This window comes from Ictidomys tridecemlineatus, chromosome 3 (genome assembly GCF_052094955.1).
Source record: "Ictidomys tridecemlineatus isolate mIctTri1 chromosome 3, mIctTri1.hap1, whole genome shotgun sequence".
NCBI classification, from domain to species: Eukaryota; Metazoa; Chordata; class Mammalia; order Rodentia; family Sciuridae; genus Ictidomys; species Ictidomys tridecemlineatus.
The window spans coordinates 41397234-41409842 of NC_135479.1; the positions used below are offsets into that span (position 1 = coordinate 41397234).

The 12609-nt window shown below is 45.6% G+C and overlaps 1 protein-coding gene across 1 annotated transcript in view; it reads right to left on the reverse strand.

Moving 5' to 3' along the window:
* Nos2 (nitric oxide synthase 2) overlaps positions 1 to 11785 on the reverse strand; it is a 36733-nt gene extending 24948 nt beyond the window's left edge. Inside the window, exons 1-4 of the mRNA XM_078042527.1 lie at positions 11616 to 11785; positions 5730 to 5814; positions 4908 to 5030; positions 3706 to 3854 (exon numbers count right to left, since the gene is read on the reverse strand). Coding sequence (XP_077898653.1) covers positions 3706 to 3854; positions 4908 to 5030; positions 5730 to 5814; positions 11616 to 11722 — 464 coding nt within the window. The 5' untranslated portion in view covers positions 11723 to 11785. The remainder of the gene's footprint in view (positions 1 to 3705; positions 3855 to 4907; positions 5031 to 5729; positions 5815 to 11615) is intronic.
* Between the last annotated feature and the right edge of the window lie 824 nt (positions 11786 to 12609).

Here is a 12609-nt window from a genome sequence, read left to right on the forward strand (position 1 = left end):
CAAAATAAAAAAATAAAAAGGTCTGGGGATGTGGATCAGTGGCAAAGCACCCCTGGGTTCAATCTCCAGCACCCGTGCACTTGACTTAGAAGGAATTTCATGTTTACTTCATAGTCAAGGGTCTCAAGGCTACAGCAGTTAAATATCAGGCCCAGGAATATAAGTGTGGTCAAGAGAAAATCAGGACACAGACTCTAGGGGCAACAGCAAGCTCTAAGACATTCTTCACAAGCCCAGCCAGGCCCAGATACAACCCTGGAGGTTAAGACTCAGCCTGCAGGGCCTCAGAGAAGAGGTGCACCCAGCAATTTCTAAATGCACTTTAAAAATATCCCAAAGGAAAAGACTCATCAGAAAGACTTAAACCCCCACCATCACACACACACCTCACCGTAACCTTGAGATTTCCAATCAGCACCATCAAAGGTTTTCAAAATGGCAACAAACAAAATTATTTAAATTATTCTGCTCTACTCAGAACAAAAATGGCCTTTCAGTTGTGCCGTGTCTCAGCAACCCTTGATTAGAGAAAGAAGCTCAGAGACAAAACACAGGGTGATACTTATCCTCAAGGACATCCCTGTCATAAGGAACTCCTGGGGGCTGTGGGGTGGAGTGGTGCTCCCCCCCTTCTCCAAACAAAGCTTCTAGAAACATCTTCCACTCTGCGCTTTACCACAAAGACCGTAGTGACTGCTGTAACCCCAAAGCCTCCAACGTGTATAGCGGTGTCGGCATGTGAATACTTAAGAAAGGTCATTTTTAAAGTCTGTGCCTGGTTCCCTTCGAGCTTTATGTCTGACCATTTTGACACAGTCATGTTTCTGAGGCACAAACAATGCAATGATGCCTCTTAACTCTGAAAAAGGGGAGCAAGCCTTCCTCAGCAGCAAAAAGATTTGAATATAACATTCAGCACGTCATGATCCTCCAATGTACTACCATCCTCCATATACAGAAGATGACCAAACATGCTCGGCTGCTAGTGATTGTGGGGGATGGGCTGTCATTCATGATTCACACCCCCCAGGACCTCCCCTGTGTGACAAGTGGAACTTCCCTGTGTGAGAAGCCAGTGAGTTTCAGCAGAGCCCAACCGCAGCACCCTAGCCTCTGGGCTTCCTAACAACCATCCAATTACCTTTCAAAGACCAGCCACCCTGGCAGTTCCAGAAGAGCATCAGAAACCTGAAGGGTAGAAGGGCTAGGTGGAAGGGCATGCAGCTAATAGCCAAGGCTCAGGGTACCAGCTGCCGAGGTCCCAGACACAAGCTGCTGAGCCTCCCACCCCAGCCCCGGGATTTCAGAATGGGTACGTTCAAGCAATTACATCTCAATTGGCTTTGGTTTCCTTGTCTGTAGAATGGGGATAGTAATAGCGCCAATCTCACGGAGTCATGGTGTTAAAAAAAAAAAAAATGTGACTTACAAAAAGAACTGTGGCCCAATGAAATCCATTGGGGAAAATCCCTGTACTCCCAAAAGTCTCCCTACATAACAACTGAGCTGAAAGACCAAAGACCATGAACCCTGTAATCGGAACACAGTTCGGTGGAAGTTCCAGGTGCACGGCATGCAAACGAGACAGCGCCCTGACAGGTCTCAACCTGGGCTGCATATCAGGATCATTGAGAGATTTTGGAGAACATAGATACCCACCCCTTCCTCATCTCCCAAGACTCCTTCACCTTTGGTCCAGGGGACCCAGGCATCTGTGTTCTGAAAGCTCCCCAGGCGAGTCCACAGTGCAGCCAGGGTTTGGCGACCACTAGCCTGGAAGATGGGGACCTCTTGCAAAGACTCCTCATCTCTCCCAAGCTTGTACCTTCTAGGGTTGTGGTTAAGGGCAGATGGTATTTCTAGGAACCACTCTTTCCACCCTGGGTCCCAGGCACCCTTCTGTGGCTCACTTCATGTGGCCAAGTGTCACATGAGTCTGCCACCTAAAAACCACACTGTCCTCCCAGCTAGAAAACAGCAAACCCAATGCCTCTACCATCCCACATTTTGTCCTTCCAATGTCTTCATGCTTTTTTTTTTTTAATACTGGGGATTTATCCCGTGGGTACTTAATCACTGAGCCACATTCCTAGTCCTTTAATCTTTTTTTTTTTTTTTTTTTTTTTGAACAGTAAGTTGCTCAGGGCTTCGCTAAGTTGCTGAGGCTGGCTTTGAACTTATGATCCTCCTGCCTCAGCCTCCTGAGTGGCTGGGATTACAGGCTCTTCACGCGTTTTTATGTTTAAGTTTTAAAGGAGCTTAAATCACATAGTCATCTATTTTATTTGGACAACACAGGGTTCTAAGAATATAATAACAGCTCATACTTGGATTGTTCTTATAATGGACTAGGTACTGATCTTAGTACTTTATATATGTTAACTTATTTAGTCTATATAAACTCCTGCAAGGCAGATACTTTTTTTTTTTTGGTACCGAGGATTGAACTCAGACATTCAGGGGCACTCGACCACTGAGACAAATCCCAGCCCTATTTTATTTATTTAGAGATAGAGTTTCACTTTTTTTTTTACACAATATCTTTATTTTATTTTTTATGTGGTGCTGAGAATAGAACCCAGTGTCTCATGCTTGCCAGGTGAGCACGCTACTACTTGAGCCACATCCCCAGCCCCACTTAGTGCAACTTTGGCTGAGGCTGGCTTTGAATTCATGATCCTCTTGCCTCAGCCTCCTGAGCTGCTGGGATTGCAGGCATGTGCCACTGCACCTGGCAGCAGGTACTTATTATTCTCACTATTTTCAGGCAGGAAAATTGAGGCACAAAGAAACGAAGTAACGTGCCCAGGGTCGGGCCACTTAGGAGGCTCACAGCTAGGATTTGAACTTAAGTCTGCCACCCGAATCCTGACTATATAATATCATTATATGATAGTATAATTGTATAGCTATTCTCTGAATGTTTTCAATTGTACATGTTAACAATAAAAATCTGCACTCGACAATTTAAAACATCTTTGCATTCCAGTGCCTGACACCAGGCTGGTACTTGATAGTGCATTTGTCATCTGAATGACTGACTATAGAAGACTCCTAGCACTCCTTGCAGAAATCTCATTGGGTAGGAAGACGAAAAGAACCCCAGGAATGTGGAGCCCCACCAGATTCAGTGCAGAGAGCACCCGCCTGCCCTGGCCAAGTGAGATGGCCATGTTTTGTGCAGGGATTCAGTGACCTCAGGTGTGTCACTGGGTTCCAAGTTCACACCTGTAGGAGGAAGGGCTTGACTAGGTAGTCTCTGTCTCTGAGGTCCTTTCTATCTCAAACCTTTCATAATAAAAGAGTCCATTTAAATTCACAGTTAAGGTTACTGAGAGCTAGGACACTGTTCTGAATCCTCACAATGATCTTATGAGCCAAGTTCTATTATTCCCATGGAAGCTGAGGCTTCAGGAAGGTAAATAGATTTCTCAGGGATTCAGCGGTGGTTAATGATGGAGTCAGAATTCAAACTCGGTTATACCTCAACCCCCACTTTTTAGCCCTATTGCTATTCTTGAACTTTATCCCCGATTACAATTACCTACTCCAGGAACTCTTCTCTTGGAAAATTACAATTTAGCCTGGAACCACTAAGAATCTTGGAAGGAAAGGGATCTAGGGTCAGAGAGTCATTGCTGGAGATAGGAGAGCCCTGGGGGCGGAGAAGGAGGAAGCAGTGACATCATAGGACACAAGCCTTACTCTTTGAAGGAGGCGTAATACTGGTTGACAAATTCAATAGCTTGAGGTAGAAGCTCATCCAGAGAGATAGGCTTGTCCCTGGGTCCTCTGGTTAAACTTTTGGGGTTCATGATTGACCCCAGGCAAGATTTAGACTTGCAAGTGAAATCCTGGAAAGACAGAAGCAGGTCGTTAGCATAGAGTGTCAAGCCTACTCTGCTGGCCTGGCCACCTCCCTGCTCTCTGGATGCTTCCACTCCCCACACCTCCTCCACCCTGTGGCACCTTTTCCTTAGGATCCAGGAGCTTGGGCTTTCTCCCCACCCAGACCTCCTCTTCTTTACTGGCTGAGTCCCAATGGGTGTGAGTTAGGACTGTCCCCGGATCCTGGCCTTAGTCTCTGGCCCTGCTCCCATTTTGGTGGCTGGGAACATTTCATCTGCTTTCTTATTTAAAGAGACCCCCATGGCTCCTGGGGGGGAGGGGGACACAATTCTGGGGTCAGCCAAAATGAACTGAAACGAAAGGGTGCAAATCCCAGAGCCACAGGATGGCACAGAGAACATTCTGGAAGGAAGTATCCCCAAATATTAACTTTGGTGGTTTCTGGGGGTGGAGGGTTGGGGAAATCATTCTGCTTTCAAGGTCTTAACATTTTCCATTCTTTACATGTTGAGCAGCTGCTCTCTGCATTCTAAAGTCAAAATAAGGAACTTAAAAGACAAAAAGAAGGACTGGGCGTGTAGCTCTATGGTTGGGTACTTGTCTAGCACGTGTAAAGCCCTGGGTTTGATCATCAGCACTAGGAAAAAAAAAATTAAGACAGGAAGGAGCTTTAGAAGACATTTAGTCCAACCACTCACTGGATGCTCCACCCGCTCTGTGATCTCTATTATCAAATAGTATTTGACTTCTTCTCAATTACTGCCTCACTTAGTTCGGTCCAGCTTTGGGCAATTGGGTTAGAAATTCTTCCCAATTTCTGCTAAAATAGGTCTAAGAAAAGTATTAATTTGTTTCTTTAATCATTTATCTGATATCCTTGGTTATCCGTTTTCCATTAGGGTGGTGAAAAGGAAGCTATCATCATTAACTTCCTACTGTCATTGGTAAGAATATTAGTCTCTGTTCCCCTAGGGGGACGTCTGTTGATCCACAAAGGGTCCCCACAGCTTCACCCGGCTTGGACAAGGGTGGTTCTTCCTGGAGCCCCTCCTTCTCACCGATTTGGCTTTGAGGTGGAGCGTGTCTTGCAAAGTCATCCCATTGCCCCAGTTTTTGATCCTCACGTGCTCTGAGCAGGATGGAGGAGGCACATTCAGCGGACCCAAAGATTCTAGAGACTTCTAAGAGGGAGGGGAAAAAAAAAACAGGTCTCTCCAAGTGTCTGCAACCCCAGGATCCCACAGTCCTCCCCCCAGCCCTCTGGGCCCGGCTCCAGCTTGGGTGGAGAGCTGTAGGTATGCACACAGGGGAGGGGGCAGTCCCTGTCCCTCCTCCCTGCCCAGCAGTGAGGCCACCTGGGCCAGTCCCTGCTGAGAGCTCCAGGTGCCTGGGCCACTGGCCAGGCTTCTCTCCTCACCAAGGCCCTGCCAAAAGCTTGCTCAGAGGAACGGCAAGGGGAGAGACTCAGGCTAGATAAGGGGGAACATGTCACAGCCAGTACCACTAAGGACAGAAATCAGGACAGGGAAGAATGGACCACTGCCTTCCTCTCCCAGAACTGGGATTGAAGGCTCAGCTGGTAAATCTGATTGTTTGGGAATGTCCCACCCCTTACGATCAAGAATGATTACAAATCATCCCTCACCTGTCGCCAGGCCACCTGGACAGGTTACTCAGGTGCTTATGTACATTGGGGACCCCCACTCCTGAACACCACAGACCATTCCACTCTCAACAGCCCTTCCTTGCTCCCACCGGAGCCCCTAGGTTTGGGCCTCTCCACTCATCACCCAGACCCTGGCTTCCTGCACCCCCAGCCCAGCCCGCATCTGCCCATGTGAGGAAGGAAAAGGATTTCCACATCCATGTGACCCACTGACCTTTGCCATCTCCGGGAGGGGAGGGGGAGATCCATTCTGGTGCCTGCTGAGGTTGTGACATTTGGGGTCATCCTGCGTCCCTGGGCTACGAAAGGAAACAGCCATCAGAGATGGAGTCTGAGAGCAGAGAGGGATCTTGGAGTGCCGTCCCCTAGTCCCCTCACTTGACAGATGGGGGACTGAGGTCCAGAGGATGGGAATGAACGGAACGTGGCTTCCAGTCAAGGAGGACGGAGGGTGGGGGAATCAGTCAGACCGAATCTCCCCACCGGTCCCATCCTTCCTCTTCTTCTCTTTTTCCCACACAAAAGGATATGAGGGGACCTGAGCCAAAGCTACTGGCCCAGACAGCAACACACAGAAGTTCTGGGAAAATACCCTCTTCAAAAGCCAAGTGCCCATGTGGAACAGGGGCAGGTGGGCCGAGAACAGCTCCGTCCACTCTCCCCTCCCAGGCCAGCAGCAAGCTCTGCCCCACCACCTGCTTGTTTTTCAGTGACTTGATCTTCTTATCCAAAACACGAAACTTATCCTGGTTTATACACTTTAAATTTTTATTCTGGAAAATGTGAAACTTGCAAAAGTCAAGAGAATACTGTAATAGCCTTCCATGGGTCCCTCACTCAGATTCAACCCCATTCATCAGTTATCATGGCCATCTGGTTTCGACGCCCATCCTCTGCCTTTATTTTATTTGTTTGTTTTTACAGTACTGGGGATTGAATCCAAGGTCTCATGCATGCTAGGTAAGCACTCTGCCACCGAGCTACATTCCCATCCCTTTTGATTTTATTTTATTTATTTTTTTGCAATGCTGGGGACTGAACCCAGGGAGTGCTCTACCACTGAGCCACATCCCTAGCCCTTTTTCTTTTTTATTTTGAGACAAGGTCTTGCCAAGTTGCTTAGGGCCTCAATAAGTTGCTAAGGCTGGCCTTTAACTTGTGATCCTCCTGCCTCAGCCTCCCAAATTGCTGGGTACAGGCACGCAACACCTTTATTTTAAAGCAAATCTAAGATGTCATGACATCTTTATTGACATGCATATCCCAGTAAGTATTTCTTCTAGAAATACTTTCAAAAGGATTCTTTTTACAAACATATTGGTTTGATATATTTTAAAACAACAAGTTGTGTTTCAAGAAATGAGCCTGTCCTTTGAAGAAGGAAAAGCCTTGATTGTCTGAAATCATTGGTTTTGGTTTGGGATTTCAAGTTCACCTAGTGTTGTAGGAAGCAGACAACATGGGCGCTCTCTGTGCACGTATGTGAGCACCCTCCAATAGTCATACCCACACCTGCCTGCCCCTGGGGAGAATCATTCCATCGAGGCATCCTACCTTGAAAGCTATTGTGCCCCATGTTCTTGGCAATGTCAGAGGGGGAAGGTTAAAGAATATAATAAGGGTCTTTCATTTTCTTCATACATATATCTATGACATTGGAATATGAGTGACCATAGATTCCTTTTTTTTTTTTTTCCAGTACTGGAAATTGAATCCAGGGTGCTCTATCACTTAGCTACATCCCTCATCCCCCACATTTTTGTTGTTGTTGTTTTGAGGCAGGGTCTGTATAAGTTGCCCAGGCTAGCTTTGAAATTAAGTCTCTGGGCTTATAGGTGTACACCACCACACCCAGCTTGGATTGCCTATATTTTTGGGAAAAAAATAATAACTGTAGGCCAGGCACAGTGGCACACACCTGTAATCCTAGGGCTTGGGAGGCTGAGGCAGGAAGAGCACAAGTTCAAAGCCAACCTCAGCAATGGCGAGACGCTAAGCAACTCAGTGAGACTCTGTCTCTAAATAAAATACAAAATAGGGCTGGGGATGTGGCTCAGTGGTCGATTACCCCTGAGTTCAATCCCCAGTCCTCAAAATAAATAAACAATTAATAATAATAATAATATAATAATAATAAATGTGTATTATTGTTTAAATTAACTACATACATTTCATACGACATTAGGTGGTTTATAACTATAAAAAGATAGTATCCCTGGAAGAGACTGTAGGTATGTAGAACTCCTTTATTTGTGGTTTTGTTTTCCATGGTTTCAGTTGTAGGAAGTCAACCAAAGTTTGAAAATATTAAATGGCACATTCCAGAAATAAACAATCCATAAGTTTTAAAATTGCACGCCATTCTGAGGCGCATGATGAAATCTTACATCATCCCCCTCTATCTTGCCTGGGCTGTGAATCATCCCTTCATTCACCAAATCCCCACTGTATACACTGTCTGCCCACTAGTCACTTAGCAGTGGTCTTGGGCATCAGACCAACTTCCACTTTGTCATAGTGCTTGTGTTCAGATAAGCTTTATTTTACTTAATAATCATCCCAAAGCACAAGATGGGTGACTCTGGCAATTCATATTTGCCCAAGAAAAGCTATAAAGGACCTCCTTTCGGTGAAAAGGTAAAAGTTCTGGACTTAATAAGGAAAGAAAAATATTGAATGGTACGGTTGCTAACATTTATGACAAGAATGCATTTTTTCTAATTATGAAATTGTGAAGAAGGAAAAAGAAACCCATACTAGTTTTTCTGTTATACCCTAAACTGCAAAAATTACAGCCACAGCATGATAAGTGCTTAGTCAAGATGGAAAAGGCCCTAAATTTGTGGGTGGAAGATACGAACATAAAGGATGTTTGGACTGGACTGATGACAATATGTTCCACCCAAAGGCCCTGAATCTATAGGAAGACTCCAAACAAGTGACACCAGGCCACGTACTCCAAGTTAAGAGATGGTTATGCAGATTCAGGAATAAATTTAAATATATATATATATATATATATATATATATATAAATTATTGAAAGGGCTGCATCTATTGATGAAGCAGCTGCTGCTTTACTTCCAGCAGAATTGAAGAAGTTGATTCATGACATCAGACCATTGACACTGTCCTGGTTCAATGATGTACATTCATTCATATAACTTTAATAACAGTATATTGTTATAACAGTTCTATTTTCGTATTGTGTTAATTGCTTACTATGCCTAATTTATTAATTAAACCATTGTTAAGTGGGGAAATCCAGTATTTATAGAGGTTGGTACTACTGTGGGTTTAGGTATCTGCTGGGATCTGGGAATGTGTGCCCCATGGATAAGGGTGGACTGCTTATATGTGTCACAAAGCAACTTAGATATGAATCAAATGATTCAGCATCCCTGTAAATGGCTGTCCATCTGACCATCTATTAGTTATCTGCAAAGATTCTTTGCTTGATCAAACTTTGATCAGGTTTCTGAACCTTCTCCTACGCCTATCTGTGAACTTCTTTGTAAAACTCAATTTTAACAAAGAACCACATCAAGTCAGTTTAGCAGTAACTCCCCCAAACACAATAGCTCAGCACCCTTCATAACCGATCAGGTTCTTCATCCTCCACCATCCTCAGGTGGAGGCTCATTATCCTGGCCTTGCCTGCTTGCTATTTTTGTGATTCTAGGAATAGGACTCAGGGTGCTCTACACTGAGCTAAATCCCCAGCCCTTTTTATTTTTATTTTTTTAATTTTGAAACAGGGCCTGGTAAATTGCTCAGGCTGGCCTCAAACTTGTGATCCTTCTGACTCAAGCACTCAAATCTCTGGGATTACATGTATGTGTCATTGTACCTGGTCATGCTACCCTCTTTTTAGCAAGTATTTTGTTAGTACAGATTTAGATAGAATCCCCCTTACTCCTGATGTGACCTCTTAGAACTTCTCCTCTTAGAACTGGCCCCCAACCTTGGCTATCAGTTCCCACTTTTCCATACTGTTTTCCAAGTTGAGCTCAATCTCTCTCCTCCATTGCAAGACTCAGTTGCAGTGGTCCCTTAAAACAGAAATCCTTACCATGCTTCAGCAAGTGTCATGGAACTTTTTTTTCTTCTTTAACAGTTAAATTTTTAAAAAGGACTTATATTGTTCAAGGGAAAGAATGCTATCTCTTCTTATCCCAAGCCATGCTCATCTGTTCATTTCCCTGTAAAAATCTAGTTTGAGCAAAGAACCCCATTAAATCAGGTTAGCAAGAACCCTCCACCCTTGATGTCTAATCAGGTTCCTCATCCTTCACCATCCCCAGATGATGTTTCATCATCCTGGCCTCTTTTCAGCAAGAATTGTGATCCATTGGTTTAGACACAATCCTTCTTACCCCTGACATTCGTTCCATCTTAGATCTTTTCCATCACCCTTAGAACTGACCCTCACCCTGTCCCTTGGAGATCAACTCCCACTTGCTCATTCGGTATTCTGAATTAAGCTCAATATCTCTCCTCCACTGAAGGACCCTATTGTAGGGTTCCCATATCCAGCACCTGACCTGAATATATAGGGAGCCTTCCTTGTGGTGTTTAAACAACTATCATTGAATAATTTTTTTCTTTAACACACTCACCTAGTCTGGACTAATGTGCTTCATGGGTTGGGGTGGGAGAGCCAATATAGAAAATCTGGACATTAGGAAGAGAGAGATAAGTCATGCTGAGCAGGCACCAGGGGGCCACTTACATAGGAAGATGTTTTAGGGCTGGGCTCCCCACAGAAGCAATGCCTTAATGCTCTGCTCACTCTCGCCATCATCACTCATTCTAACCCTCTATCCTGCACCCATTCTGGTTTCCTCTCATTTACTTTTGGAGATAGGGGTGGACAATTTCATAAGAGTTGGATGACTTCATAAATCTCAAATCAGAAACAGCAACTAGTCTTCAGCAATATTTAGATTGAGAAACAGTGTTTTTGACTGCTTAATCATTTACCCCAAATATTAAAAAGCATCATCTAAAAGGGTTGTCTGAAAATTCGACATAAGGATGAACTATAATTAGACTGACCCCATCACCTACAGCTGGATGTTTAGATTGTGTCTAGTTTCTCCACTCTTATAAACAATGCCTCAGAATTGTATATGTGGTCTGATGCTGGCTGTGTGTGTATATAAGAACTTGGGGGGAAATGATGGTTAATGTTAACAGCCATTAGCATTAAGTGATGAGATCATGGGCAATTTTAATTTTTCTTTTTACTTTTCTGTATCTTCCAACTTTTTATGGTGGCTATAAATTCCTTTCATAATTTTTTTTGAAAAATGAATATACAAGGCTTTATCCAGGTGTCTGTCTGCTCTAGTTAGCAGATTTCTTTCATCTAGGGGCTGCAAGATCCTGTGACCAGTTGTCAGATGAGCACATTAAGACTCTGGTTACTTGATTCCAAATTACAGCATCGTTTATCTGAGCCCACAGACACTCATGCAATTTGACTAACCCCACAGCTGTGCCTGGACCTGCTTGGGCCTTTTGCTGACGAAGGACCTTCAGCACAGTCCTTCAAAAGGAACGCTGGTAGTGTGGTGGCTTGCTTAGACCTACAAAGCTATTCGGAAGCCCTGGAGTGATAGGGCTGCTGAGGTCAGAGGTGTAGTTTATAGCTGTCTGGGACTGACGTGGGAGCCCAATTCCCCTGTTGATGCCACTTCTCACCAGCCTCTGCAGCCTAGACCCCAAGTGAGTGGGGGTGGCCCTCCTCGGAAGGGGAATTCGTAAAAGAACATCTTTGCTCTCTTAACTACATCCCATCTAAAGAAAGTAGCAGTCCCAGTGTTGAAAAATCCCAAGCTCCCAAGTGCCAAAAAATGCGCAATTCAGCCTGACAGACGCCTCTCAAGGTGCACCTGGGGCTTCCCTGAACCATACGTGGCTCCTGCAGCGCTCCAAGGAGGCAAGCGCGCAGAGGAAGCCCTCAAGGAAGCAAGGGGAAGATTCCAAAGCGCCAGTTTCTCTAGCAGAGGATCCGTGCTGGCCGGGCTGGACTGTCCCGGTCAGGAGTCGCCCGCCCGCCACCCTCTGTCGCGGACACCTCGGCGGGCGGGGAGTACCTGGCTGCGCAGGGGCGGCGGGAGGGCTTCGCTCGGAGGATCCAGCGCAGAAAACGGCACAGCCGCGGCCGGGCCGCTTCGCAAGCGGCGCTCAGCCTTTCGCGCATGGCCCGGTGCCGCGCAACTCGTGGGTCCCGGAGCCCAAGCGGCCGCCGCTTTATCACTCCCGGACCCCGCAGCCCCCGCCCCCGGGCGGAGCGAGCGGAGGAGCGGCCAGGATCCACGTCCGGGCGCCGAGGGTCCCAGCGCTGGGAGCCCTGACCCGGTGGCCCCAGCGTTCCTCAAAGCGACCCCTGGTCCCCAGATCAGCAGCCGCAGCGCACCGCGCCGCAGTGAAGTTTTGCCGCCGTCGGACCGTCCCTGGGTTAAGAAGAGTGGGGGCCGGGATGTTTGGCCTCTGATTTGATGATTTCCCAAGCAATACCAATATGGATCATAACAAAAACGCCCAACTGTACTGCACTTTACAGTTTACAAAGGAATCTTTTCGGTCTGCTATTGCCTGCACATTTTACTAATCAATCAATAAGGCGGGTCTATATGTTATGTCCATTTTATTGAGGAGGAAGGTGGGGACCTAGAGAAGGTAAGGACCTTGACAAGGAGACACAGTAGGAATGTTAGGACCTTGACAAGGAGTCACAGTAGAAATGTTCTGCTGGGGAGTGATAGTGGCCAAATTATATTGTTATACCGTGTGCATATACAAATATGTAGCAACAAATCCCATCATTATGTACAACTCTAATGCACCAATAAAAAAATGTGGGGGAAAATACATTTGCATTTCTAAAAAAAAAACAAAGAAATGCTTTAGTTTGTTGTTGTTTTATTGAGACAGGGTCGACAAGGTTTTGACAGATTGCCGGATCTGCCCTTGAACTTGCAATCTTCCCGACTCTCAGCCTCCCAAGTAGCTGGGATTATAAGAATGTGCAACCACTTCTGGGGGGAAAGATTTCTTTTCTGCATGTCCTGTGTGATTCCAGAAAGG